A 27,417-nucleotide genomic window follows, 5' to 3' on the forward strand; every position below is an offset into this window, starting at 1 on the left:
CCGTGTGCACCCAAGGGGCTCCCCCGGCACCTGGGGAAGCCCGCAGTGTCCCCGTTTCCTCCCAGCTGCCCGGGGCGGGTCTCGAACGCGCGGACCTCAGAGCCTCGGCGGGCGGCGCTGCCCTCCCGGCCCGCTTGGGGGCGCCGCGGAGTCCTCCCGGCCGCCAGGGGGCGGTGCTGCCCCGCCCGGCGCCCCTGGGGCCGCTCCGGCCGCCGGGCCCCGCGGGCAGTTGCCATAGCGCCGCTGCCGCCGAGCGAGCGCCGGCTCCGGGACGGGTCCGCCCGCTCCAGGCCCGCCGGCCTCGCCGCCACCAGGGACGCAGCTCCGCAGGGGGAAGGTGAGGCGCTTGGGGCGCTGCCGGCGTCGGAGGGGCTGCCAGGTGTGAGGGGTGCGTGTGGGGCTGTGAGGCCTCGCGGGGGCTGAGAGGGTTTGGGGAGTGTTGGGGGTGTGTGTGTGATGCTTAGGGGGGGTGACGGGGTTTCGGGGGCTGGAGCACAGCTGGCAGGTTTGGGGAGTGTGGAGCGTTGGGGTACAGAGGGGGCTGGCAGGTTTGGGGACGTGTTTGAGGCTTTTGGAGAAGCTGCCAGGGTTTGGGGGTGTGGGGCACTGGGGGCTGCCTGGGTAGAGATGGGGGGAGAGGGGGCAGGTAACTAGGGGGTCCATGGGGCTGTAGAGTTGCCACTGAGGGTTATCCAGAGGCTGTGGGCTCAGGGAATGGCTCTGGATTGGGGTGTTGGCAAATGTAGGAGGACAGAGGGCAGGAGGGCATGCCAGGATTTGGGGGGCACAGGGCAGGGGGAATGGAGCTGCTGGGCTTGGGACAGGTACAGCCCCTGGGTTTCATTTTGGGGAGATGGGGTCAAGGGGCTCCCTCACAGGGTTTCCCTCATGAGGGGTAGTGGGACTCTATTGCAGTTTCTTTATTCATGTTTAAAAGTGATGATGAGCAACTCTTCCCTTTCTGAGTTCTGCTCCCAAAGGGCCTCTGGGGTTCAGTAGGTTATTCTGCTCAAATTGCTATGAGAGCTGAGGAATTCTGGATAAGCACCAGCCTTCTGTAGAGCTCTCTGCTTAAATTATTGTCTATTTGCATTTTAGCGTGTCCAAAGTGTAATTTGGTGTTAAGGACCCAAATTATTTCCTTCTCTGCTCCATACTGCAAAGCGAAAGCTGAGCAAGCCCTACTTTCGCTGCAGAAAGCAAAAGTTGTTCAGAAAATAAAAGTCCTCGAGTGTCCTTTGGAGCAGTTTGTTCCTGTAAGCAGGTCAAGGTGTTTCCTGTGAGGAAAGTATTGACTCATCCTCTGGTTCCTTAGCAGTATTTTGGTGTCTGCAGGTTAATAAATGTCAGCTCTGCCGTGAGAGCAGGGCCCTCTGAGTCTCCTCAGGTGAACAGGCTGAGGATGGGCAGGCTCAGTGTTTGACCCTGTGATAAAGAACCAGTTGCACTCCGGAAAAAAAACCACTCAGGTGGTTTCCAGCACTGCAAGGACAGCAGGGTGTGCTTAGTCAAGTGTGGCAGTAAAGGCAGATAGGAAGGGTTTAATTTTACACTGCTTGGATTGAGCTGTGCTCAGGGTAATGTTTAATTGGCTGAGGCAGAAGGGGTTTATTTGTGTGCTCCATTTGAGCTCACTTCCTCCTCTCTGACACACACTGTGTCTTCAGGATGTAACTTCAGGTGGTTGGTTTGGCAGAACTGTTCCACAGCAGTGCAGGGACCTGTGGCAGTTTGCTGTTCTGTCTAACCTCACTGTGGAGTTGGTGAAGAATTTAGTGAAGAACAAGGAGCTTTTTTAGCTCTCCATATCATTAGGATGGCAGATGATGGGTGCATTTTAAGTTGGTATTTTATTGTGTTTATGTTGTGGTGGGTTGTGTGTTTCGACACTTTGAAGCTCCGATTTTAAAGTAGATGATCATTAAGGCATGCACATGATTGCATAAACCAAAAGAGTTTTAATCCTTTGTTTTCCCACTGTTAACTTGTTTTTCCAGGGCTGAGAAGTGGAGCAGAAAGCTCTGATGAGCTTTAAACGTTTCTTACAAATTCCATATCCTTGGGTTTACCTACCTCCATCCATCAAACACTCCATCTCAAGACCTTTATGCCCACAGTGATGGGGACGGGATCTTGTAGTCCTTCTCTGCAATCGCTATTGTTTTTGGTGGCACAGTTGGGTTTAATGAACCAAAACAATCACCTTTGGCTGCTGTGTTTCCCACTGGGGGCTGGGAATCCTGGGGCAGAGTTACCCAGCTGCTGCACCCTGTGACTGCACATCCACTCAGCTGGAGCAACTGAACTTTTAATTAAAGGCTGATTGCCTTGACAGTGGTGCTCATGGGTTAATGCTTAATTGCTCAAGTTTTTGCTGAGTTGGAATAGTTTTGAAGTCATCACGTAAGTATTGTGTCTAATTGTAGGGTAGAAAAAGTAGCGTGGCTTTCAGTGGGGCTCAGTCTTTCTCATTGTCAGGTACCATGTGATTTGGCTCCTAAAATGGGAGCTGAATGCACTATTCTGCACTGAGAGTACAAAGGAATCCTATAGATGAGTTTTTGGGAGGTTAGTGGTCACTAGTTGAGTTTATGACTGAAATCTGTCTTCATTTATTCAGTTTTCTCTTTATTGTTGTTGACTTCAGCGTGGGTTTGCGTTGGTTTGTTTGTTTGTTTGTTAAATGGTGTCATTTTCACTTCTTGTGCAACTTTGTACCACGGTTTGTTGTTAATATCAACTGAGATTGTAAACTCTTCAATTAGGCTGGAGCATGAGCTGAGCTGAGCTGCCAGTGCTGTTATTAAACCTGGAGCTTGGACTTTGAACCAGTTTTTGCCTGGAGGTGTGGAAGCAGATTTCCCTGCTCTGCTCTGTGTGCCTGCCTCTCCTCGGGAAGCTCTGAGGGGGCAGTGGGGCTGGGCAGGCTGTGTCTGACCCAGCAGTGCAGTCTGTGTCCTCAGCTCTGCCTGGGTAAAGTGCTCTCCTCACCTAGGGTGTGTTGGTTTCACTGCAGGAAAAATGGTGTTTAATTAGGGTTAGGCTGCTCTCCTGTCCCTTACAGTGGGTTTTCATAGGATGTGGAATCACAGAGTGGATTGGAAGGACCTTAAAGATCACCTAATGAAAGATCCTCTGGCTCCATCTCTTCTCTAAACCTGACCAGTCCTCATCTGAGGATAAGGAATCAAAACACATTGAACCAAGTTCTTGTGCTTAAAGTAACACACTGTTGGCAGCAGGATAATGAGAGCTGCAGAAAAATGTGTGCATGTGGCTCTGTTTTGGACACAGTTGTGTGTAACCTGCTGCTGAGAAGGGAGAGAGGACCTCTGGGTACCTGGGAGTTAAGAGAAATTGGTTCTTTTCTCTAGTCCCAGCTCTGGCTACAGACATAACCCAGCTTCACCTGGATATTGTGGCAGTCTGGATACTGGATTGAGCTCTGGAACAGTGCAGCCAGAGCCCTGGTGAGGTCTCTGCTCTGCTGTTCACTGCCTGTGCCTCATGCTCTGCACTTCCACGTATTAACCTGGTGCAAATGTTCCCCCAGCCCAGTAATTCCAGTCATTATCCCTGACAGTCCCTCTCTGTGGTTACCCACCAGGCCTGTTTTCCCTCCCCTTCCCAGGGACTGTCCTTACAAAAGCCAGGGGCTGGGAGTGTGAATTTCCCTGGCATTCAGGGAGCAGGGAATGCTCTGCAGGGATGAGTAAGTGGAATCTCTGTTTCACAGGTGGGGACAATCCCGTCACTTCTGGGCTGATGTCAGGACCAGGACTCACCTGCATGCAAAGGTTTCCAACCCCCTGCTGGTAGGTGCCTCTAAAGCTGATTCTTTAGTCTTCAAACAACATTGCAAGGTTGAAAAATAACCCTCTTCTTTAAGAAACCAAGATGTCAGATCAAGAATTCAGTTTCTGTATTAGGTTTTTCCTTCTTTCTCAGCTCAGATGGCTTATTCTAACCTCTGAAAGGCCTTTTTGGCTTGTTAAATTTATGCTCCCATAAGGGACTTTCTTTAGAAAGAATTGTTGTTCTGAGCTGCTGTTAATTCTTCTCACTGTCTGTAAAATCTACAACTTCTTCACATTAATTGCTCTTGAGGTTTTCAGTTTACTCAAAAATATTAATCAGGCTTCTTTCTCTAATGCCCTCTGGCTCCTCTGCCAAATAGTCTTGGAATAGGAATTTCCACATTTTATTTCAGTGGAGACTAAAATATTCATTAAACATCAGCTTTTTCTTTAATGCTGCCACCTTTTTATTTATATTCAGAAGGCTGTGGGATATGCTTATAAGAATATACTTAAGGAGCATATGCTTTGAATCTTTCAGTTTAGGCTGATGTGAAGGGAGATTTGAAACTCATGAAATGTAATTTAAATTTAAAATACTCTCTTTTGGGAGTAGCTTGTTGCGTGGTAACCTCTGCTGCACGGAGGATGATTCCTTTGGGCATTATATATTCTACATATACACATGGATGATTTCAAATTGCAGTGTCACTGAATTCACACCACTTGAGCTTTTATTGCTCTGGCTTTTCCCCAAATGAGTGAGGAACTGCATCCCACAGAATTCCAGGCTGACACTGACATGATGCTCCTTTTTGTTGATGTGAAAATACCTTGCTCAGAGCAGAGTGACTGGATGGCTGCCAGGAGTCCTTCACCCACAGACTCTCCTTGCTGGCATCACTCTTGAGCAATTCCTGTGTTTGAGGTCATCCTTCGCGAGATTACATCATGCAGTATCCATAAATTTGCTTCCATGGAAGTGTTGGTGCTTCCCAGGACTTTGCCTGGGCCATGAGGTCTTGGAAAGCTGCCCAGCAGTGCTGTCCCTGGGCATGGAGGGGTGATAAGCAGCAGCTTCGTGCTCTGCTGTAGCTTGGTGTTAAGATAATCGTGGCCAGTCTGGGAACTGGTGCTGCAGCTCTGAGGCACTGAGCAATTCCTTCTCTGTGGGATTGCCTTTGAATTTGTTTTATATGTGTCTTAAAAAGGAGCTTTTATTCATGTGCTGGACTGGATTTCTTTATAGACACTTGAATTTGCCAATCTGAGGACAAACAGGCCTCTAGGTTCCTGAACAGTTTTTAAATGGCAAATTAATGGTTAAAAGAAGGGAATTCTCTGTTTAGATTAACAAAATAACTTTTTTTCTTACTGAATCCATGAACCTCTTCCTATATATATGCCCAGCAGTCTGGGCCAGCAGCAGAGACGGATAGAATGTCGAGCCTGATAGATTGTTGGAGCTGGTTTTTGGTAGTTAAACAATAATGGAGCTGTTGTGTGCTTGCAGGGAAACACTGAGCTCTGTGTGCAGCCTTCAGCCTGGAGAAAGTTCCAATTGTTCCAGAGAAGGGCGAGTTCTAAAATGCAGCTTCTGTGGCTGGTGGCACAGCTGGCCAGATCCCTGCCTGTCCTGAGGCCCTTGCACAAGCATTGCAGGAGAGTTTGGAAACAGTTTATTTTTCAGATTCCAAGTAAAGTGTAGATTTCCAAGTCCCCTTTGACTATATAATCCTGAAAAAGTAGAAATGGAAGCTGTTTTTTATGTAGGGGCTGTTTGATGCTCTTGGAGCTCAGGGCCCAGGCTCCTGCCAGTCAGGCAGAGGCTGATATTCCATAATCCAGGCCTTATGTCTCTCAGATGGAAAGGCTGATCAGTTGTTGCAAGGGATCATGGAGTTCCTTGTCAGCTCAGTCAAACTTCATCTGTCTCCGTGCATCTTCTTGTGCAGAGGGCTCTGGGGTAGGAGGAGCAAGATTTTGTCTCTCCTGCAAAAGAGAAACAAGAGTTGAGGCATAAATTCAATAAAATGAAGCCCAAATCATCAGCCTACTTTTTGGCAAACTGCTTCTTTCTATTCCTGCTGTTCTTTGTTACTGTTGCTTTATTGCTGTTACTTGTTACTTGTTCCCCTGACCCAAATATAAATCACAGGCAGATTTTTGCAATGGAAATACCCAAGTCAGGAATGTCACTTGGAGTGAAGGAATTCCTGGAAAGAATTGAAATATGTTGTTCAGCTCGATGCTGGGCTTCAGGAATGCCTACAAGGTGTGCAGGGAGAGTGCAGCTGGAATTCAGAGCACCTGTAAATGACTGCTTGTGTATGGCAAAATAACACACTTGGGAACAAAGCACTTGTAGCATTTCTTTTTATCTGCCTTCTGAGACACCTTAAATCAGCTAATAACCTTATCTGATCACCCTGATACCATCTCTGAGCTCTGCCATGGGTGAAAACCCATTTCAGGGTTTAAGCTGTGTGTGTTTTAGGGAGAACACACACCACATTTAATACAGTTTTATCATTTTGGTGCCTTGGAACCCTCTAACATTGCATGATTTCAGTTTGTCCAGCTCTTGCTGCGGTAAAGGCCGTTTATATCAGGTTTTCAAACAATGTGTTCAACTGCATATAATGAAGCCTTTTCATCCAACAGAATGTAGGCCAGAGCCCAGCCTGGGTCATGAAAGGCTTTACTTTGTCTGAGGGAAGTAAGATGATCGTTTTTGGAATGAGGCCTGTCTCCCTCAGTGCTGCTCTGCCCAAAGCCAAACTCTCTTGGTAAGACATTGTTCTGGAGGCCTGAGCTTGCTTTTTTACTTCTGGATGTGGCTCTTAATAACATGAGCTAAAGCTTTCATTGCTCTGGCAGGAATAAGAGATGCCGGCTTGACATTAAATCTAATACATAAAAATTCCCCTTATGAAAGAAAATGTGAAGAAAATGGTACTGTCCACTGTGTGCTTGGTTGATCAACCTTAATCCTTGATCATGGAGGAAAGAGTCTAAATGTATTGATCAAACCTTCTAAACTTCTAAGGAAAAGGGTTTCTTTACAACATGTGCAACAGATTTGAAATCTAAAATCCTTGATGTTTTCCTAGCCAGCAGTTTGACAGCATGCTGCCTCCTTCACACCTTTTCTTGTCTCAAGTCCCAAGACTGTGTTTTTTGTTTGTTTTGTAGTGTTTTGGGTTTTTTAAAGGCCACATTTGTCAGTAACGCTTTTATTTTTAAGTTGAAATGCCCCTTTAAGTTTCTTGAGCGATATTTTTTTTCTTCATGTTGACCATAATTTTCATAGTGAACTGGGAAAGAGTTCAAACAAACAAACAAAAAAAGCCACAAAAAATGAACAAGACTTGCATTGTCTTTTGTACTTGTGTCAAACGTGAATTTGGCCTCAAAATCATCTTCTTTTGTCCTGTTTATATTACGTGTTGTAAGGATTGTTAGGTGCTCTGCAGAATTGCAAGGAGGCATTTCTTCCCTTAAGTGCCTCACTTCTGTGAGCTCTGCAGTTCTCTGAAAGTATTTAATTCCATTACGAATGCAGTACTGCTTTAAAGAAATGAAATATTGATTCCATTCCCTGATGGGGCATTATCTGTATTTTGCTTATGGAAAACTCAGGCACAGAGAACTGAAGTGGCCCAGACTGAAAGAGTTGGAAACTGAAACTAAAAATCCTCACCCTGAATTTTCCAACATTATTTATCCCATTACTAATCTGAAAATAATTACCCAATGATAGATTTTGAAATTTGGATTTTAATTTTTTTTAATACGAATATCTGGTATCTGATTTTGTTTGTGTAATCAAAAACTGGTCAGTTTCTGCTGAACTATTGAACTGGGAAAAGTAGAGTTCAAAAGAGAAGAAAGGTCATGCTGATGTTATCAGGTCAGTGGTGGAAAAGATTGTGTCACGGGGAGCTTCTTACTGGCAGCAGTCCTGTCTGGTTTTGCTGAAATGCCAGATAAGTTATTTGTTTGGGATCTGAGGACAGAAGTGAAGATGTTTTGAGGTTTTATTTGAAAAATAAGTATTCTTTATTGTTAGAGAGCTGTGTGAAAGTACAAGACAGCTTAGTATGTTCCCAAACTCCATGATAGTTGGTCTGGTTTTATTCTTCATGCCCTGACACCAGGATTTAGTCTAATATGAAAACCTTGTCTGTCATTTTACAAAGCAAAAAACCCCAGAATGGAAAGAAATGCTCCTGCCAGTTACAGAGAAGCAAAATGAAAATGTGACTGTGTAGTGCAAAGGTTGAGGGAAAAAAAAACCCAACTGAAGGTGAACCAAAAAACCCAACGAAAATGAAGTAGATTTATTGGTTTCTAAACACCAGTGATTTCTGGAGCACTGACTCATGATGTCTGAATGTCTGGACTTGCCAGAAGCCTGCACTGAAATGTGACCCTGCTGCCTTGGGCCATATATGGGAAATCTCCCCTCTGTGACAAAGGTAGGGAATGCAGGAGATGCAGGTCCCAGGCTGAGGCTTTCCTTACCTCCTGTCCTCTCAGCCTTCTGTAAAAATACATTCTCTGGGTTGGATCCCACTGGGATTCCACGTTCAGCACTTTCTGTGTGATCCCGTGGATTTAGGTGAGCTCTGCCATCCCAGGATGCCCATCCTGCCTCTGCTGGTGCTGCACACAGGTGATTAAAAGGCTTGACTAAGAACTTAAATGTTCTGCCATAATTGATGTGTAGAGATGTGGCAATAAAGGAGAATTACTTTTTTTTGGACCGTGGCTTTAGTTCCCAGAGACAAATGTTTTACTGGAATGGTTGGTGAGCCCCTGTGTGGGCTCTTGCAGAATCTCCTCAGGATGTGCCCCCTCAACTCAGCAACCAAAACCACGGGAGCAGATGGCTGTTGGGTTTGTTCATGTTTCTGTTTGAATAAAGCCCGGATTTCAGGCTGCTTTGTTTTGGATTTCTCAGTCCTTAATGTTCTGCAGAGATTGAGGCTGGAGGGAGGGAGGGAAGCACAGCAGTTGAACAAGGATGGAACCAACCCATGTAGAACCTTCCAGCCCTAGAAACAAACACTGCAGATGGTTGAAATTGGACTTTTCCACAACATCTGTCCCTTCGATGCTGCAGAGAGTTCATGCTCATCCTGCTGGCACACACTGCGTGCTAAGGCTCGAACTTTCCCTCAGTTTTCAAGCTCTTCTCCAGGGCTGCACGTAAGCAGTTCTGCATTTCAAATGCTTCCGTGCTCAGGGGAGATTGGCACAAGAATGATATTTATGGAAATGCTTTAAGAGTACAACTTCAAAGTCCCTCTCAAAGTTCCACCTGTATTAACTTCCTTCAGATGAGAGTGGGGTATTTTCCTTTGTCTACAGATAAGGTGACTAAACCATAAATGAACTCACTTTTTTATGGCCCTATCTTTTGTTATCTCAGGAATAAAACCAGTCCTCAGTTTTTTATTCAACATCCTGGACCATTTTTAACTGCTGACTAATTTTGAAGTATTTCTGCGGCCTGGGAGGGCAGATCTTCCCACACCGTGTCGGATGTGACGTCCGTGCTGGTCTCTGTACGTGTGTGCCCAAGGAAAAAATCTGCAGCTGCATTTCCTTCTATTTCAGCACCTAGTTTGGATTTGAATTCCATTTAATTTGGACTAGGCATAGCTATGAAATGAATCTGCAGTGTTTGTACTTGTTATGATGTCTCTCAGTTATATACATCCAGATCTGTTTCAGTCCAGCCTAATAAAAATTATCTTTTTTCAGGCTCCAGTTAAATAGGTTAGAGGTTGCCTGCCAGTCTGCACAGAGCTGTGGTGCCTCCAGTCCTACTGCACGTACACTCTTCCACTTCTACAAATTCCATGGGGTTTAGGTTTGTTTTTTCTGCCAGCAGCTCCTGGAATAAGGTGGGGAGAGAAGAGTAGGTTTGGCATGTGAGGAATTTTGAGACTATCTTTTGATTTTGGAGGGGTGAAATTTAGAAGTTTACTGGTTAAAAATAAACCCATAGCTTGGCATGACAAGTAATTTCCAGGGTTTCCAGCTGGTGTAATTTATCAGCAAACACTCTCAATTCTGGGTGCCTGAGACACAGTGATAGGCCAGAGTCTGCGGAGCTTTAGGGCCAACTGCAATCCCAGTTTCAGGGAAACTTAATGTAATTCTGGCTAGTCTTGTCCAATCCCAAATTTGAGGAGCTGTATCTGGGATAATGCACTTCTGTCTTCTCCTTTCAATTGCCCCCATATGCTTGTGCTTCATTCCCAAGCTGAACTGTTGGTGAATATGTAATTTATCCAATTGTCATAATGAACCAAGATGTGTAATTGTAACCACAGGCCTTTGGGGCCAGGGATTCCAATGGAAATAGCTTGATCTCTTTATGCCTGAAGAAGGGAACTCGAGATGTTATGAAAATACAAATTTAAATCCTTTCTCCTCCCCTTTTTTTCTCCAGCTCCCTGAATTCCTCCTGAATTTAGGAGAAGGGTATCATTAAACCATCTGACAGTGGTTACCTTCTTCCATGGTGAAATCACCTTGCAGCAGAGGGGATTCCACGCTGTTAAACTGTGGATCTGCTGCTGTTTGTTTGCAATACCCAAACACTGAAGTCACTGAGTCCACAGCAGTATTTTGCAGCACAGCAGAAAACTTATTTTCAGCAAGGTTCTATTCTGGGAGCTGTAAAACTTGCTGAGAGAGGGAGGTATTTGAAGTGTGGAGAGGAGGAGGAGGAGGACTCCCTGAACAGCTCCTGCTGTGCCTTTGGAGCCACTTTCTGGTTTCCAGGTGGGCACAGATCCAGGAAACCTCCCCCAGCTGTTGCCACGTGGCTGTCATGGAAGAGTGGTTGAGGTGGGTTTTGAGATGAAATCTGGGTAGGATGGACCCTTCCTGGAGCAGGGCTGGTTAGGGAAGCTGCACAGTTATTTAAATGTTCAGGTTTGTGTTGAGAATTTATTGCTACTTATTGCAATTGCAGTTTTAGCAGTGACCCATGCTGCTGAATCCAAGAAAAACTGTGAGGATAGGAATGAAGGGAGAGAAAAATCCAGCATGGACCTTTTTTTCCATAATGAAAAGGACTGGTTGAGTTGGGAGGGGATAGTCTAGGATTCCTGGACTGCTCCTTGCTGACTTTTTGGTGGAGAGTTTCCACTTTCAGTGATACTTTTGGCTGTGAGACCGAGGATGGAGACACAGCCACCCATGCAGGATGCTGGGAATGGTAACAAACAGTACTCTGGAATCTTGCTTCTCCAGAGTCTCCTTTCTTCTCCTCCTCCTGACTTGGTTCAGGCTATAATTACAACTGACTTAATTCAGCCTTGCTGATGAATATCAAACCAGTGTGAAAGAGCACAGCAGCTTTTTGAATTGTTTTTCAGCATAACAGGAGAGTGGAAGGGAGATAAACCCAAGGTCACAGTATGTCCCTTGGGAACAGGTATGGGACTAAGGAATTGAGATAGACTGGGTAAGAAAAAGAATTTTCTAAACTCACATGATCTCATTAATCACTTTGTTTTGTTTTCTGTTAACTTGCTGGAAGAATGTCACTGACTTGCAAAGGAAAAAGGCAGTTGACTTTCCATCTTGGCAGATATCTCAAAACCTAATTACAGTTAATAGCAAAAAGAACTTTTTATCTAAATATTTTTCAATATAGAAAATGCAACTTTGAGTCAAAACAAACAGTTTATGTTAAAATAATACTCACCTCAGGTATCCAGTTCCTTACAAAACAGGATTTCTAAGCTCCTCATGATAAAATGGGGGAAATTTGGTGTTACTTGTGCTACAGAGAAGAGGGAAAGTGGGCAAGAGTTGAGTTTGCAATTCCAGGTGCAAAGCTGGGAGTCAAGTGAGAAGGTGTCTGCTTTGGAATTAGCTTTCTGGGCAATGCTCTATAAATCTCACAACTTTCTAAAACTGTTTTCTTCATTTCAAATGGGAATTGCAGCTCTCTAGTTTCAAAGAGGTGCTTGAAGCTGAGATCCTTTGTGCTTGTAACAGTGCTGGTGGGATTTTGGGTGGAGATCTTTCTGTAAACCTCCCAGAGAGCATCAAGTGTTGCTGGGAGTACTGATAAACACTGCCACAGCTGCAAAATGCTCTTGGAATACCTGCTGGATTTTTGTCATCTATATAAGAACTCGTAATTTTCCCCTCAGCTAAGCCAATTTTCCAAGGGCTTACCTGGCAAATGGTCTGCTCAACGTAAACCAGGTTATAGCAGCATGAAGGGGCCTTTGTGTGCACGATCATTTCGTGGGAAGTGACTTTTGGTGCTTCTCCGGGCTCAGCAGCAGTTGAAGGCGCTGGCGTTTCAGCAAGAGCTGTGTGTGGCTGTGCTGAATGCCTGTGGCCCCATTCCAGCTTTTTCCTGCTCTGCCTTGCACCCTGCCCCAGCGGGCTGCCCTGTTTACTCTCTGCTCTGTGCTAAATGGATGTCACTTCCTTCATTAAAATGCTGGTGCGTGGCCAGTTCCCCTTCCTTTGGGCTCGCACGCTCGGAGCAGCGGCGCTGCCGAATCCAGCTGTGTGCCACGCTCCGGGATCTGCTCCTGCCCGGGTTGTTGGGATCTGCTGAGCCTGCCCAGGGTCCTGAGCCCACACACAGAGGCTTTTGGAGGCATCTCCGGGCTGGAGAAGCACAGGTGCAGCTGTGTTGAAGAGAGGCTGAAGATGGATTATTGCTGGTGGGTGCAAGCGGCGCTTCCAGCCAGGAGCTGCATGAATCCCACGGGGAAGGTGTAGGCAGCGTGCAGGATGGGGTGCCAGCGCCAGTGCCAGCCTGCTCTGGCCAGCCTCTGGACATGAGGATGTGGGTGCTGTTCAAGGGCATCCCCTGATGTGCCTGGCAGTACAGGCACTCCTGGATACACAGGATCACAACCAAGGGGACACAGAAATCCTGGACGCCCCGTTGTGAGCGCTCGGTGTGGACTGACCTGAGCGCGCTGCCTTTGTAGCTGACCAGGGTCTCACCTGAGGAGTTTTAAACTGACATCAAAGTTGCTGATCAGACTGGTGAGCAATTAAATGTTTGTCTTTGTAAGGATTATTGCTGTTGCATACTTAGATGATTAGAGATGGGAAATATCTCCAGGCTTTTGGAAGGCATGGAACAAAATCGAAAAGTGTTTCCTCCTTCCATAACACAATTTCTTGTGTCTCCTCACCTGAACACTCCCGTTTCTAGCTGTGATCCAGTGCTGGTATTTACTTATTTTTTCAAGGTGTGCATGCTGTCCCCTTGGGCACAGGTGAATTAGTACCTTTACTATGAAGATATTTTTTCCTATCCCTACATAAAAATCTGACAGTCTCGGTCCAGTTATTTTAGACAGTAATCTAGATGTACATTCCTTGTGACAGATTTGTGTCCCATGTCTTCCTTTTCTCCTGCTCTGTGCTGATTGAGACACCACGTCTGCAAATGTCATGCTCAGACTGGCAACCTGCGTCCTTCCCTTGTCCCTTCTGCAAGTGGCTCATTTGCTGACTTTTCCAGCTGTCCCAACATATGGCTGCTCCCATTTATCACAATTCAGGTCTGTGCCTGGGACAAAGGCTGATAAAAATAATACTTTGTGCATAAGTGGCATTTGAGCAGATTATTCTATAGCTCTGTTATCAAGCAAATACTGGTTTTTTTGACCTAACTGTGGATTCAGTTTGTAAGTGGTATAGGTCATTAGTGAAAGTAATTTTAGCAAGGCATTTCTTATCAGTACAGGTTTGTTGAAATAAATAAAAAAAAAGTAGTAAATTGTAACAATGAGCAATTGTGCAGCACTATTAATAGGGCACCAAGGTGCTTAACTCTTTAAATCCCTCAATCATTTCAAACAGCATTCGTCAAAGTGAGATCTGATTCATTTTGCAGGGGCTACAGCATGGATTAATAACAAAACCAGTAATTTTAGAAGTGGGTTATCAATATATGAGTATTTTAAACCCACACTGCCTTCTTCTGGCCTCCTGAACAATTTTTCAAGCTATTAGAAGTGGCAGAACGAATGATTTTGTGATCAGCATTATCCCAGTGTTGTGTGTTGTGCTGAGAGTTGTGTCTTACAGTGTGTTGTTGTAGAGCATCTGTAGCTGCTCACTGCAGGTTCTGAAGGCCCCAAGAGGGTTCTGAAGTGGGAAGGAGGATGGTTCTCAATGGATGAGGGGCAGAGGGGAGCTGGGTGGCTCAGGGAACTGATGGAAAATCAGCTCGTTGTGGTGAACAGAGGAGGTGTGAGGGCAGCTCTTGGGGCTGATGAGCAAACAGCACTGCAGGGAAGCCGGCCCTGGCAAAGCTGCTCTCTTGCATCTCCCTCCCTTTTTGGCACCCAGCTCCATCTGCAGTAGCCTCCAGGGTCATCGACCCTGCTGTTCCAGTGGTTAAAGGCCTCTCAGGAGCAGAAGTACTTGCTGCTGTGGTTTCTCCTCATGTGGGAGTAAAATCAGCTGCTTCTGGGAGCTGAGTTCCCTTTAATCCCTTGATTCAAGTGTCTCCTTGGTGCTGCTGCATTCCAACTGCTGAATTCCTGAGCAGTCACGAAACGGAGCCAGACCCAGTCCTCGAGAGCTTTATTATACAGAGCTGGAAGCTCATTGATTCTGACATGTTCCTTTGCTTGCTCTAGTCCCTTGTTGTTTGTACCCTTAGGAAAATAAAGGCAGGTTTTATATTCAAACATTAACCACAGTTTCCCTCTGCAGCCACAGCCTACCCTTTGATGAAATCCAAACAGCATGTGTAATAAATCCTGTGTGCAGGCTGTGATCCCTGATACTCCAGCTAGCAAGGTTATGGCAGTGATACTGCATGTAGAGTGAGAACCTGAGTTCAAACACTTTTTAAAATGAAGATGGAAAGTATAATAATCCAGGCCTGCATTATGAATCCTGTCTCCAAACTATGTATGGGAGGAAAACTTTGACATCACTGGTACTTCCTTCAGAATTGCATTAACGCAGAACTCGTGTTGTGTAGAACGTGTTAATGAGCTGGTGATGAAATGAATTTCACTCTTCTATTTAAATCCAGTGAAGAGAGTCATGGCATGCATAGTTTCATACTAGAAAAATAAGTAATCAAATCAATAAAAGCAGTCCAGCAGAGCATGGTGGAGTGCTGGCACCACTTTGTCCATGGCAAGCACCTCCCTGCCATTTACGGGATTTCTTCTGGCTTTCCTTAAAGCAGCTGAAGAAAGATGAAACCCCCTCTTCCCAAGGTGCTGATTGCTGCGGGGGTGGATGTGTTTGCAGGTCCGAGACAGACTGTTTGATCTTGTGTCTCCACCCTTGATGAAACTCCCTCTCCCTTTGCCCTGGCAGATGCTCCAAGCACAACGTGCACTTAGGATTCGGGGCAGGTGGTTTTTGGCTTCCAGCAGTTGCTCTTGGGTGCCTGCCATGGAGCTCCCAGTTTGCCAAACCCAGCTCAGCTGCGTGGCTCAAGCAGTCGTTTCTGTGGCTCCATGGGGCAGTTCAGGCACCTTGTCCAAGGATAATGCTGCTATCAGTAGTGCCTCTAATGTCAGCTATGCCAGTAAGTCCACATCTTTTATTCAAGATGTTCCTCGAGAATTCCTGAAATCCGTGCTGTCATTAAGTTTTCCAGCTGGCACACTGTTATTAGTCAAGTTACTGTAAGTATTTTCCCAGCCCTGGAGCACAACACAGCAGTAGCTCATTCCACTGAGTGTTTTTTTTGTCTGGGCATTAATTTGTCACTTTGGTGTAGCTGTGGAGCTCCTTGGGTGCAGAACAGCAGCTCCTTTGCAGAGAGTGGACAGGATTTGTACAGGGCAGGATTTGTACTCTGGTTCTGCCACTCAGACTGCCACATCTGTAACATCCATCCATCCATCCATCCATCCATCCATCCATCCATCCATCCATCCATCCATTCCTTGGAGAAATGAGCAGTTCCTGGGCTATGTGTACCACGTACCTCCAGATGGGTAACAGAATAAATAAGGGAATAATTTTGCTGTAGCAAACATTGTAGAGTTATCAAGGAAATTGTCACCCTGCAATTCCACTGTGGCATTCTGCTTGTAACTTTGAGTCCTCTCTCAGTGGCAGTGCTCATTTCCTTGGCTCTAAAGCCGATCCTCTCCAGAACAATGGAAAATCCCTCTTGAAGCAGCTGCTGAATCTTACCTGTATTTCTTGCTGCTGTAGGCAGTACAGAGGTGTTTTACATGTGTGCTTCTTTCTATTCAGGTACAGAGATGCCTTTGGAAAAACGTTACAGATCAGAAGACGGTCCTGGTTGTTGTTTGTTTATGGGCATTTCCCTTCAATGCTTTTGTAGTTGAGCAGGATTAAGGTTCTTCTAAAGCAACATCTGAGCTTTTTTTCTGCCTTTTAATTCCTGGCAGTCACAGAGCTACAACCCCAGCTGAATGCTGAGCTCTGTCTTACTTTATCCCAGTTTGTGCACTGCCTTGTGTTTTTCTTCCCAGTGTTTGACATGTTGCAATGTTCCAGAGTGAATTAGTAGGCTGTCTTTTTTTAGGAAAACAAAGCTTTTGGGGGCAGGCAGTAGCATTTGTGTATTCTGTTATCGTGGGTGGCCTTCAGCTTGCAGGGGTCCTTGAAACAGGAAGGGAGCTGAACTCTGGGCACAGTTTTCCACTGATCTGGAGGCTGTGAATGCTTATTGGGCTGTGCAGCTTTCATGTTGTTTAGATTTGTGATTCCTTGGAACAAATTAAAGCTCCTAAGAGCGTGATTTCAAGTAGATATTCTGTATTTTTGCAAAAGAAAGGCTCTGTTAAGTTCTAAGTGGGACAGAGAGCTTGGAAATTAACGTGCAGAGAGAAAAAGGGTAATTGTTTCTTTTATGTGTGCCATCTAAAGTGCGTGTTTGATTGCAGGGCAGTGCTAATATAGCTGGGTGATAGGTTGTTCCTGTTCCTGCAGTGCTTTCCTCCATGTATTTATTGGGGTCTCACTGCCAGCCTAAGTGCAACCCACACTATTTATTGAGATCTGTGCCATTTCCACTGCAGCAATGAGCACATCAGCTACACCACGGATCCACGGGCTGAATGTGTAGATTCGCCCTCAAACACTGCAATGTGCTGAGCCTGCAGGGAGGGCTCCTGCCTCAGCTCACACTTTGTGGGCTTTGAAAGGCATCTGTCCAGGACAGCAGGGACTCCAACCAGCCAAATTCAGCCAGGTTTTGAAAGGATTAAAGATGCCACTAAAGCAACAGATACTGGAACAGCACCAGAGTGCAAAAGCTTCAAGTGCATCAGTCCCAAAGATTTAGCACAGTTTAAAAAGAGAATGTATTATACCCAATAACCTTTAGGATTCATACCAGCCCTGTTCCCTTGGGAATCTGGAGTTTCACAGTGGCAATACTTCCTGAGTTAAGAGCCATGAATTGGCTGTGCAGCTGAGAGATGTTTTATTTCCAGAAGTTTATAAAATCAAGCAGTTGCTGAACACTGTCAGTGAGGGAGCAGATTTTTAAGACATAAAAGAAACAGTTCAGGAACTCCCATGTGAGAGCAGAAATGCAGAGGAGGCAATTTGTATTCAGTTTACCCCTAAGTGATGACACATGGTGTGTGCTCCAGAAACTGAATGCCCAGATGAATTCAGATTTCTTTGTAAACTCCCAAAAGCAAGTTTCTAGCAGTGTATTTCTGGAATATTGCAGCAGAAGTGGTCTGAGAAGACTTTGGAACTGAGCATTTTGCACTGGACTGTGTTAGGATTTTTAGTAAGTGTGTGTAGATGTGTGTAGATGTGTAAAATTTGACTTGAAAAAAATAAACAAGTGATTTTGTGTCTCAGCTGCAGTCATTTTCTCAAGCAAGTTACCAAACCCAGTATTTGATTTTCTTCCATTACTGCCATTGACCTGCTGTGTGATGATTCAGCCTTGTAATGCTGTGAATTCAGCTGAGAACTGCAGTGTGTGAAATCAGTGGCTCAGCTGTCCTTGCTTTTATTTTATCTTTTTGGATTTGTAGCTGTAAATCTGGAGAGGGATTTAGGATAAAGCTGAGGAATAGCCATCTATGATCCTGCTGCTGATTTTATTTAACTGTTCTGTGCTATATAATTTGAGCTTTTGTGTTCTTTTCCTGATGCATTATTACGTCCTGCTAAGCATTATAGCTTATGTGAAATAGAAACAGCCTGTTACAGCAAACTCAGAATCTGATATAGCCAACTGGAGCATAAATTTTATCTTATCTTCACTGTAGTCTCTTAACTCTCTGAAGTTTTAGTAATAAAGTTCTCTTGATCTTTATTTGTCCCTTCTCACCAAAGCTCCATCATGCTGGACTGGGCGTGTGGGGTTTGTGTGCTCTTGTCAGGGAAAGGATCAGAGCTGACAGTGTGCTGTTAGAAATGAGCCATGGGTGAGCAGTTGAGCTGCATTTCCTGCCTTGTTGTCACCTCAGCTGCCAGCCCGTGTCCCTGCCACCTCTGACACGTGTTTTCCCTGGCAGGTACTATGTGGGCAAGCTGCTGTAACTGGTTCTGTGTGGATGGCTCCCCTGAGGAAATGCAGCCACCGCCGGCAGCCCGAGCCCAGGCCTATTCCAACCCCGGCTACAGCTCCTTCCCCTCTCCCACCTCTTCTGAGCAGAACTGTAAAGCCTGTGGGATGCACTTTGACAGCTCCTCCAGCAAGGTGAGTCCAGAGCCTGCCCTGCCAGGGGCACCTGCCTTCATTTAATTCCAGACACACTTTTCATACACATCTCAGATCTGAGCACGTCCCATGTGGGAGATGACAGCTCACCTCTTGTGTCTTCAGTCATTCAGGTGTCATTAATGTGACTGCAAATCCTCCAGCAGACTACCTCAATGAGAAAACCAAGCTCATAATCGCTTAAAGGAGCAGTAACTTGAACAAGAGTTATTATAATTCTTATTTGAAAACACCAATGTCCTTTAAAAATAAATATTGCGGGAAGAAGTTTAATAATGTTTGTGCTTTCAGTAAAGGAAGATATGCCTGACTGTTTTCCAAACTCGTGTTGCTCAATCTAAAAGCCAGTGAAGTTTTTTGAGGGTGTGTGTAGAACTGCTGAGCAAAAATAGCCCCAGACCAAACCCAAATCTGTTTTATCTTACTTGTAAACTTGATTTGTGGGTATATAAATGCCAAGATAATTGGTACAACAAGGCTTAATTCGACAGCCAACTGTGCCTGGGGCGTTATTTGGACATGGTGGGTCCTTTAATGCTGCTTGAAAATGTTCCAGTGAGGAAAATTGTTCTGTGTACACACTCTGTGGCTTAAGAAGTGTCTGATCTATAGTTACTGAAGTTAAGTATGTGAGAATTTAAAAATAATGGTGAATTCTGGCCACAGCCCTTTTAGATTGTATGGGAAAGTTCATAAATTGCTTTTCCTTGCACTTCTTTATTTATGCATGAGGACACACATCTGAGGAATGGTGAGTCTTGGCAGAGCTGCTGCTCTCTACTCCCAGGACAACAGGGATCTTGATGCATTTTTGCACTGAGAAGTGTAGTTGCTTCAGGAATCAAACTCTGGTGATACATTTTGGGGGGTGTGAGTATGCTGAGACTTCTCCTGCTGCTGGGTCAGCTGCAATGGGGCTGTCCCTGCTCGTGGCTCTGTAATGTTGTCTTTGACATTGTCCTCATTCAGCCACATGTCCTCACAAATGCTTGTGGAGAGTTACCCTGGACCCAACACTTGCTGTTGGGCATGGTTGCAAACAGTGGATGGAGATAATTCTGAAATGAAATCATTTCAGGCTGTGAGCTCAACAGCCCTGATTTCCCCAGCATCTCCTAAATACCTGTTCTATATGAGCTGCCCTTGGAGCAGTGGCTTCTTCAGAGCCATCAGTGGCTCCAGGTGAGCTCTGACTGTGGACAGGGAAAGCTCTGGTGCACAAATTGTGGAGGATCTGCTAAAGCTGTTGAAAACATTCCTGCCCTCAGAAGCTTCCCCCTTGTCCTGTGGGATCTGGCGTCCGTGCCCGTGTCCAGCTGCTCCTGCTCCAGGCTCTCAGGGAAATTGAGTCTGAGGTTTTTATTCTGTACTCCAAAGGGGGCTCCCAAACCTCCTCCCACCTTGCTGCTGCCCCAGCTCCTGGGCACTGATCTCTGGGAGTGACTGGAGCCTGGTGCTGCAGGTGGGAATGCTGGAACAGCTGCAGGAGGGGCTGCCAGAGCTCACCCATCAGGTCTCTGGTGTGTTTGGGCGCCATGGTGTTGCCTCAGGGCTGGTGCTGTGGAGGGAGAAGTGTTTGAAATCTCACTGTGCTGCAAGGACAGCATGGAAAACTCCATTCTCTCCTGGGAGAGGCAGCACCTTTGAACTCCAGTGTCCAGTTAATGTTTATTCTGAAATAAAGTGGATAAAAATTAATTCCTTCTGCACTGGTGACCATAAGGATAGCCAAGATCCTTTAAAAATCCCAAACCAAACAAACCAGCAAAAACCCCCACAAAAAGCATTTCAGGGCTGCCTGACTGTGCTGTCAGCAGCACTCAGATACGACCTGACCTTTTGGGAAAGTTTCAATGTACAACAACACTTGAAACTAATCCTTCTGAAGAACACAGTGCCTTGAATCACTGCCCTTTCAGTCAGAGTTCAGTGAAGCTGTTAAGATGTGCTTGATGCTGAGATGCAGCCAGAGTGTCCATGGTTAAACACTTGGTGCTCAGATACAGGCTGGGGAGGTGTTTTTTTCCTCTGAAGATAAATCCTAGTGCTGAGCTGCTAAGTCAGAGACGTGCCTGGGTTTATTTTCATTTCCCAAATGTCTCCTTTGATAACTGAGGCAGCATTACTGTAAACTGTGTTTGCTAGAACAGCCCTTGTGCTGTGTTTACTTGGTGATACCTAGAGGTGGGAGTGCCCAAGTTGGGGTTTTGTGGCTGCTGGAAGGTCCTTGGCCATACAGGGGTTCCCTTTGGAGTCAGTTTGGTGACCTGCAGGGCATGGGGAGGCTTCCCCTGCCACAGAAAAGTGGGGCTGCTTCAGGATTTTGGGTTGTTTTGTGCAGTTTTTGTGTTGTTGGGGTGTTTTAATCTCAGTTCTGATTGCTCCCATGGGGGATTCAGAGGGCAAGTGTTACCATCAGGGTTATTTTCCACTTCTCTGCCTTTGTGGATTTCTTTTGTTCCCCTGCTCTAGGCACACACAGCCCTCAGTTCCTGTCTCTGCCCTGAAAATTTCCCGAGGAACAGGATTGCTCCTGCAATCACAGGGTCACAAAAAGTCAATTACATACTAATTTTTTTGTTTGTTTGTTTTATGGTGATGAAGTTAAGGAAAACTCCAAGCCGGATGGTCTGTGGAAATTGCCCTTCCTGCCTTGCTTTGTGATTGGTGAAAGTCACTTTTCCTTGGCAGGCCCCCAGACAGCAGTTTGGAGATGAGGTTTCAAGAGTTTCTCTCTGTGGTAGAAATTTTCATCTCTTAAAATGCTTGAGCAGGAAATTGGGATTCTTTCCAGTAAGTGTCACTGTGAGTGTAGTGAGAGCTCTAAATGAGAGGCCTGGAGGTGTTAACTGGGGAGCAGGGAGGGCTTCAGGCTGAAAAGGGCATCAGAAAGAGCTTTTGTAAGCAACTCGTGTACTTACACCCTGTAAAACACGAGCAACATCTGCTTTCTTTCAGCTGGGAACTTAGAGATGTTCTTCAATCACTAGAGCAGTTCATAAACCAGTTTATTGTCTTTGAGTTTGTATTTATTACTTCTTCAGCTCCACCTGGGTGTTTTTCCTTGCACTGCTCTGAAGGATCAGGATGTCAGGATTTCACAGAGGTGCTTGGCTTCTCTGAGACTGTGAATTAACATTTTTAAGCAGCACTGAAACCACTTCTTTCTTCCCTCAGGACTTTTTAACAGGCACGTAATGTGGCTGTTCTGCTGTTATTCCTGTTGGAAAATGTAGAATTTGCCTTTCCAAAGGGTTGAGCAGTCAAGTTTCTGCAGAAGTCAGCATGGACTGTGAGTGCTTGGAACTTCTGAAAAGCAAGCCCTGAGTGACAAGATTGGAACAGTATCAAATACAAACATTTAACCAGCAGCATTTAATCTGTAAAGTTTTTAATTGTCTAGGGCATCATATTTCCAAAACTTCCAACACTTTCTGTCCAGCACTAACTGGTATTAAGTATGGGTATTGCTTTCAAAATAAGCTATTTTTGTATAAATAAATGTCAGATTCTTTGATGTCTGTGAGACCTTGCTGTTCCCTGTCTCTCTTATGGTGAAACAAAGATTAATTCCATGACTGCAGCAAATTGAAGGGGAAAAAAAAGGGAGTGGAAGGTCATTCATGGCAGGTATTTATGAAAGAGAATGTTTTTAAGTAGTTCCCTTCAATGCTGGAGCTTCCTAATGCGCAGAACAATGTGCACAACTAGCTGGAATCCACTTACAAGTCTGCTGCCTCAATCTCCTGGTTTCCTCTGGCTTAAACTGCATGAGCAGGTGCAGAAAATTCCTGTCATGTGAGGGAATCTTGTCAGGATATCACATTTCCTTCTGGGTAAATGGAGTGGGAACGGGGCTTCTCTAAGAACGGAGAAACCTGCTCATTGCTCAGGCATCGATCCTTTTCCTCCTCTAGGAACATGGGTAATAAGCACTTGGCACTTTTTCATGGATTGGAAGGTTTTGATTGTGCTTTAAGAGCCGCTGTGGCCGGGAGGGAAGCGCTGCCTGCGGCCGCTGCGGGCACAGGGCACGGGCTGGCTCTGATTCCTTCCCTCCCCTCTCTTCCCCAGCACATCTGCTTGGACTGTAAGAAGAACTTTTGCACGTCCTGCTCAAACCAGCCCGAGGGTGGGCCCCTGCTCTGCCACCTGTGCCAGCGCTTCCGAGCCACGGCTTTCCAGCGGGAGGAGCTGATCAAGATGAAGGTGAAGGACCTGCGGGATTACTTGGCGCTCCACGAGATTTCCACAGAGTTCTGCCGTGAAAAGGAGGACCTGGTTTTCCTGATCCTTGGCCAGCAGCCTGCAATTACCCAGGAAGATCAGATAAGAACAAACGCGTTTAATACCAGTGCCCCTGGACAGCAAGACTTTGTGAGTCACCCCCCAACCAACCTGGCCTCTCCTACCTCACATGATGAGTCCTCAGTGTCTGCAGATCCCATCTCAAGTTCAGAAGCTCAGGAACACCAACAGGTACAGTCTCTGGCCAGAACCATCTTCTGCAAACTCATTCATCTCTGCTTTTGGATTAACTACTAGGATGTTGCGTGTGTTTTTGCTATGTGAAGCTGTGACTGCTGTCACTGACTTTGATGTGCCATTCGTTATGGAATTCAGTTTGGTGAGCAGTGCTGAATATCTGGAGTGTTCGCTGTCAGAACATCATCAGTGCTCTGGGATGTGTTTTCTCTGGTCCACACTTCCATTGCCGCAAGATGCTCCTGTGAATGCTTCCTTTGGTACTTGCTGATGGCTTCTGGCACGTGTTTGTAGGTGTAATTAAATAGTTGATGCTGTTCTTTAACTCCTGGGCCAGATAACAAGCACGGTCTAAAGCAGTTTTGGAGCAGGAACTGATCAGAGGTGATGGGGGCTGGGTGAGGTTGTTGGTGCCTCCTGCACTCAGATCAATAGAAAACAAACCCTGAATCTGTTGCCAAGTCTTGGTTCATGATGAACCTGCAGTTCTGGTGAACCTTGGCAGGGGCATTTGAGCTTAATTATTTTTTATTGACCTTGCTTTGTTTGTCTTTCTGCTCTCTGCTAAGGAAAGTTTACTCAGTGTTTGACATCTGCTCCTTGTCCTGTTACAAAGTTAATGGATGTATTCAGTTCCATGTGGGCCAGAGCTGTGAAAATGTGTGCCCCTTCTGCTTCCTCGGCAGATATGTCTAGTTCAAAAGAAGAGTTCTCCTGGGAGAATGTTTTTTTACAAATCATTAGAAGGCATTTTCATTCCCTGGTTTTCCAGTTTTTACCAGCTCTGCTGTCTTCCCTCGCTGCTCCATGATACATTTCAGCTTCTTGTCTCGACTTGCATGACATCCTGCTGCAGTTCAGGCTCTTTGATCCTGATTGTTACTCCTGGGCTCTGTAAATGTTAACAAGTCCCCACTTGGATAAGTGGGATGGTAACATTACAGTCTCTTTGTCAGTAGGAAACCAGAGGGAGCAGTGGCTGCTGGGGTGAGTCAGCTGAAATTACACTGCTCGTTTGATCAAGTGTTCAAAGCAACTGCCCAGCTTTTCTTCTCCAGTTCTGCTGCTGCTCCCTCACTCGGTGTCTCCTGTTTACCCACTGCAGAGCCCACCTGGGGAGGTGTTTGCCTGGTCACTGTGAGGAGCTGAGCTCTGTTAGAGGAGGGTTCTGCTCTGACATCACACCACAGCACGGTGTGACCCTCAGGGGAAGACTGCAGAGATACACATAGAAATTTGGGGTTTAAATTTGGTCTCCTCCTCATCCAGCCTGGAGTTCTGTACTGGGGCTTTCAAGGTTCAGCTTCAGCCAGTGTTACTTTGTGTGAGTGCTGCCCGGGGAAAACCCTCTGTGAGTGTGCCTGGCTTGTGTCTTGTCCTGCTCCTGTCCTTCCAGAGGTCAGGGACTGCAGGGACACTGCCCTGGAGTTGATTTCCCGCCAGAAACCCACAGCTGGTGAAAGCTTTATTTCCTCTTCCAGGCCAATGGTCATGTGCCTCCGAGCCCAGCCTATGGAACAGCAGCTGAGAATGCAGCAGAAGAAGCAGCAGCAGAGGACGAGATAGAGGTTTGTGTGTCCTGGAGTTGGATGGCAGGGAATACCAGGGACAGGGAATACCAGGTTTCCTGGGCTGGATTTGCTACCAGAGGTGAACAGCAACTGAGACTGACCAAACCAAATCAACCCCTTCTGTGGCATCATCTTGTCCTCCACATGCAGAAAGAACTGATGTCACTTGGACACCAGAGCAGAAATTATTTATTTCTATCTCAAGATTCGTGTTTCTGATAGATCAATTCAGAGTAACCGCTTCTCTGTACATCCAGGCCTGAACTCCTGCTAACACACATGCTGAAAGTCGATTGAAATCTTCATTTAAGGTGTTGAGGGCAAGAATGATTCCCTCTTTTTCTCCCTCCCAGTCTAGTGACTCCGAGGATAACCTGGTGCTGGGCAGGAAGGCGTCCCTGTCCGACCTGACCAGCATCGGGGACATCAACGCGCTCTCCGTGCGGCAGCTGAAGGAAATCCTGGCCCGCAACTTCGTCAACTACAAAGGCTGCTGTGAGAAGTGGGAGCTGCTGGAGAGGGTCACTCGCCTCTACAGAGAGAAGGACCTTCAGCATCTAGGTAGGAAGCTTAGCAAACACGTGCCTGTTTTCCAGGTCTAGCCTTTTTATGAGGAAATAGAACTTACCTTACATTTCTGGTGCAGCAAAGTGCGGAGGAAGGAGGGAGTGTTTTGTGTAGAATGAAAGGAGCTGAACTCTGCTCACCACTCCTTGTTGTTCTTTGAGGAGAGAGTTCTGGGAGCCCTGCAGCAGCAGCAGCAGCACAGGGCTGTGCATCCTTCACACCTTGGTCGCTGCCTCGCCCTCACAACAGCTGGTGGGTGGCTGGGCACAACTGCACGTGCTGAGCTCTGTGGCACCTGGCAAAGCCAGCAGGGAAATGCTGCCCAGGCAGGAAACTGCCACCAAAGGGCAGCTGGGAGATTGAGAGCATGTGCTCAGAGCAGTGGCTCCCAGGGCTGCCCAGCTGGGGGTAGCTGGGATTTCACTCTCTTACCACCAGAGTGTTCTGCTGCACGTGTTGGGCCTGTACAGGTGGCTGTGAGGGGACAGAGGTGCATAGAGAATATATCTGGCTTGCTTTTCCAGGTGCCAGTTTTCACATCCAGGGGATTTCTTAAAAAAGACACACATTTGTAAATTACTTCCAAGAGAAACTTATTTTAACACTTTGGTTTCATACATTTGTTTCTCAGTGCTGTCCAACATACTGTTGTTTTCTTAAACATGTCTCTCTAGGCTTTGTCCTCTATGGATGATCCAAGATTTAAGACAGCAGCTTTGGGGTTATATTCTTTCATTATCTTGTGCTTTTGAAGCAATTTATCCTTTTCTTTCACTCACTGTGTGTCTGTCTTCAATCACTTGGTGATTGTGTAACAGTAGAGGAACTGGCACAAGAGGCTGCTGCAGGTGCAGCACTGGGAAGCCAAACTGCACACATTCCAAGGCTGTCTTAAAAATTGAGACATCCCTTTGGATCCCTTATCTCTGGGAAGCTGAACTGTTCTGTAAGTTCAGTGTAGAAGAAAGTTCTTGTCAGTTGTTGAACCTGTCCCGATCAGAGCCCAGCCTGAGCCTCCCATGCTGAGCAGCAAGAAGCAGTTTTGGTTTAGCAACTCCCTCAAGGCTTTCAGCCCCTGCCTGGTAACACTTCTCTCCCAGCCTTTCACATTCTCACCAAATCTCTCTCTTTTTCTGTTGCAGTTTTGGACACAGACGATCAAACTGGTGAGTGAGATCCTTAATCACGGAGTTCTTTATTGGGTAAAACCCTCCAAGATCCTGCCAAGGCCACCCCTAAACCATGTCCCCAAATGCCACATCTACATGGCTTTTAACCTCCCCCCCCGGGTTGTTTATGCCACCACTGCCCTGAGCAGCCTGTTCCAGAGCTTGACAACCCTTTTGAAAATGGGTATCAGGAAAAATTCCTATGTAACCCTCCCTGGCACAACTTGAGGTCATTTCCTCTTGTGCTGTTACTTGGGAAGAGAGACCCGTGTTGCTTCATTTGCCTCATCGCTGTGAATCTCAGTGGTGTTTGTTTCCATCTCACAGAAATCACTGTGCAAAAGCTAAAACTGCTCCTTGCCAGCTGATGCAGCAGCCACGAGGGGAATTCCTTTGCAGACCTTGTCCCTTAGGGAATCCCTTTGGCAGAGCCAACTGGGATTGCACCCGCCCCCTTTGCCTGACCCATCCTTGCTGTGGTGTCCCCTCAGGTGGTGCTGGGCCCCCCAGCACCGAGGACAACCTGTGCAGGATCTGTATGGACGCTGCCATCGACTGCGTGCTGCTGGAGTGCGGGCACATGGTGACGTGCACCAAGTGCGGGAAGCGCATGAGCGAGTGTCCCATCTGCCGCCAGTACGTGATCAGGGCCGTGCACGTCTTCAGGACATAAAGGTGGCTCTGGGGTCAGGGCTGCTGTGCCTTAAAGCCTCAGTGCTCTTAGGGAAAGGGCCAACATCCCTGCCAGTAGTTAACCTTGGAGATTAGCGTGGACCCCCTGCAAGGGAGGGAAGGAGGAAGCCTGGGGAAAGCTGCTCTGCTCAAGCCATGCCCGACTCTGCTCATCCCACCATCGTGCTTTACACCACAGTGCCTGGACTCCCTGGAGCTCATTGCCAGCAATCATTAACCACCTCCATCCTAGGATAATTTGAGGACAGATGGATGCCCAGCTTTCCACCAGGAAGATCAGCTGCAGAGGCTTTGTATTTTCCTCTGAATAATAAAGTGAACTGGGGTCTCAAAAAGTGTCCTTTGTTTTGCTGCTCAGGCTATGCCCAGCAACAACTAGGTTTTTGAAGATTAAAGTGTGCTTGTTAATTTTACTTTTATTTTTAATT

General features: G+C 46.3%; 1 protein-coding gene across 4 annotated transcripts; it reads left to right on the forward strand.

Moving 5' to 3' along the window:
• Positions 1 to 238: 238 nt before the first annotated feature.
• RFFL (ring finger and FYVE like domain containing E3 ubiquitin protein ligase) lies at positions 239 to 27,322 on the forward strand. 4 transcript variants are annotated; one of them, XM_066201620.1, is made up of 8 exons: positions 252 to 337; positions 3,737 to 3,815; positions 18,299 to 18,483; positions 22,579 to 22,983; positions 24,471 to 24,557; positions 24,914 to 25,121; positions 26,270 to 26,293; positions 26,788 to 27,322. In XM_066201620.1, the coding sequence occupies exons 3-8, from the start codon at positions 18,304 to 18,306 to the stop codon at positions 26,967 to 26,969; spliced, it is 1,086 nt and encodes a 361-aa protein (XP_066057717.1). In that variant the 5' UTR covers positions 252 to 337; positions 3,737 to 3,815; positions 18,299 to 18,303; the 3' UTR covers positions 26,970 to 27,322. The 4 variants fall into 4 exon arrangements, with proteins under 4 accessions (XP_066057720.1, XP_066057717.1, XP_066057718.1 ...); XM_066201623.1 differs by lacking the exon at positions 3,737 to 3,815 and having other exon boundaries at positions 239 to 337; XM_066201621.1 differs by lacking the exons at positions 252 to 337; positions 3,737 to 3,815 and adding an exon at positions 12,347 to 12,842.
• Positions 27,323 to 27,417: the final 95 nt, after the last annotated feature.

The sequence above is a fragment of the Chamaea fasciata genome, unplaced genomic scaffold (assembly GCF_029207755.1).
Source record: "Chamaea fasciata isolate MVZ Bird 193981 ecotype frontalis unplaced genomic scaffold, bChaFas1.0.hap1 SCAF_21, whole genome shotgun sequence".
NCBI classification, from domain to species: Eukaryota; Metazoa; Chordata; class Aves; order Passeriformes; family Sylviidae; genus Chamaea; species Chamaea fasciata.

What these genes read in the sequence shown, in the direction of transcription:
- RFFL (XM_066201623.1), top strand. Translation starts at nt 18,304, where the DNA reads ATGTGGGCAAGCTGCTGTAACTGGTTCTGTGTGGATGGCTCCCCTGAG. An exon ending in GAAGGACCTTCAGCATCTAG is followed by an intron (nt 25,122 to 26,269) that starts GTAGGAAGCTTA and finishes TTTCTGTTGCAG; the next exon opens with TTTTGGACACAGACGATCAA. An exon ending in GGACACAGACGATCAAACTG is followed by an intron (nt 26,294 to 26,787) that starts GTGAGTGAGATC and finishes GTGTCCCCTCAG; the next exon opens with GTGGTGCTGGGCCCCCCAGC.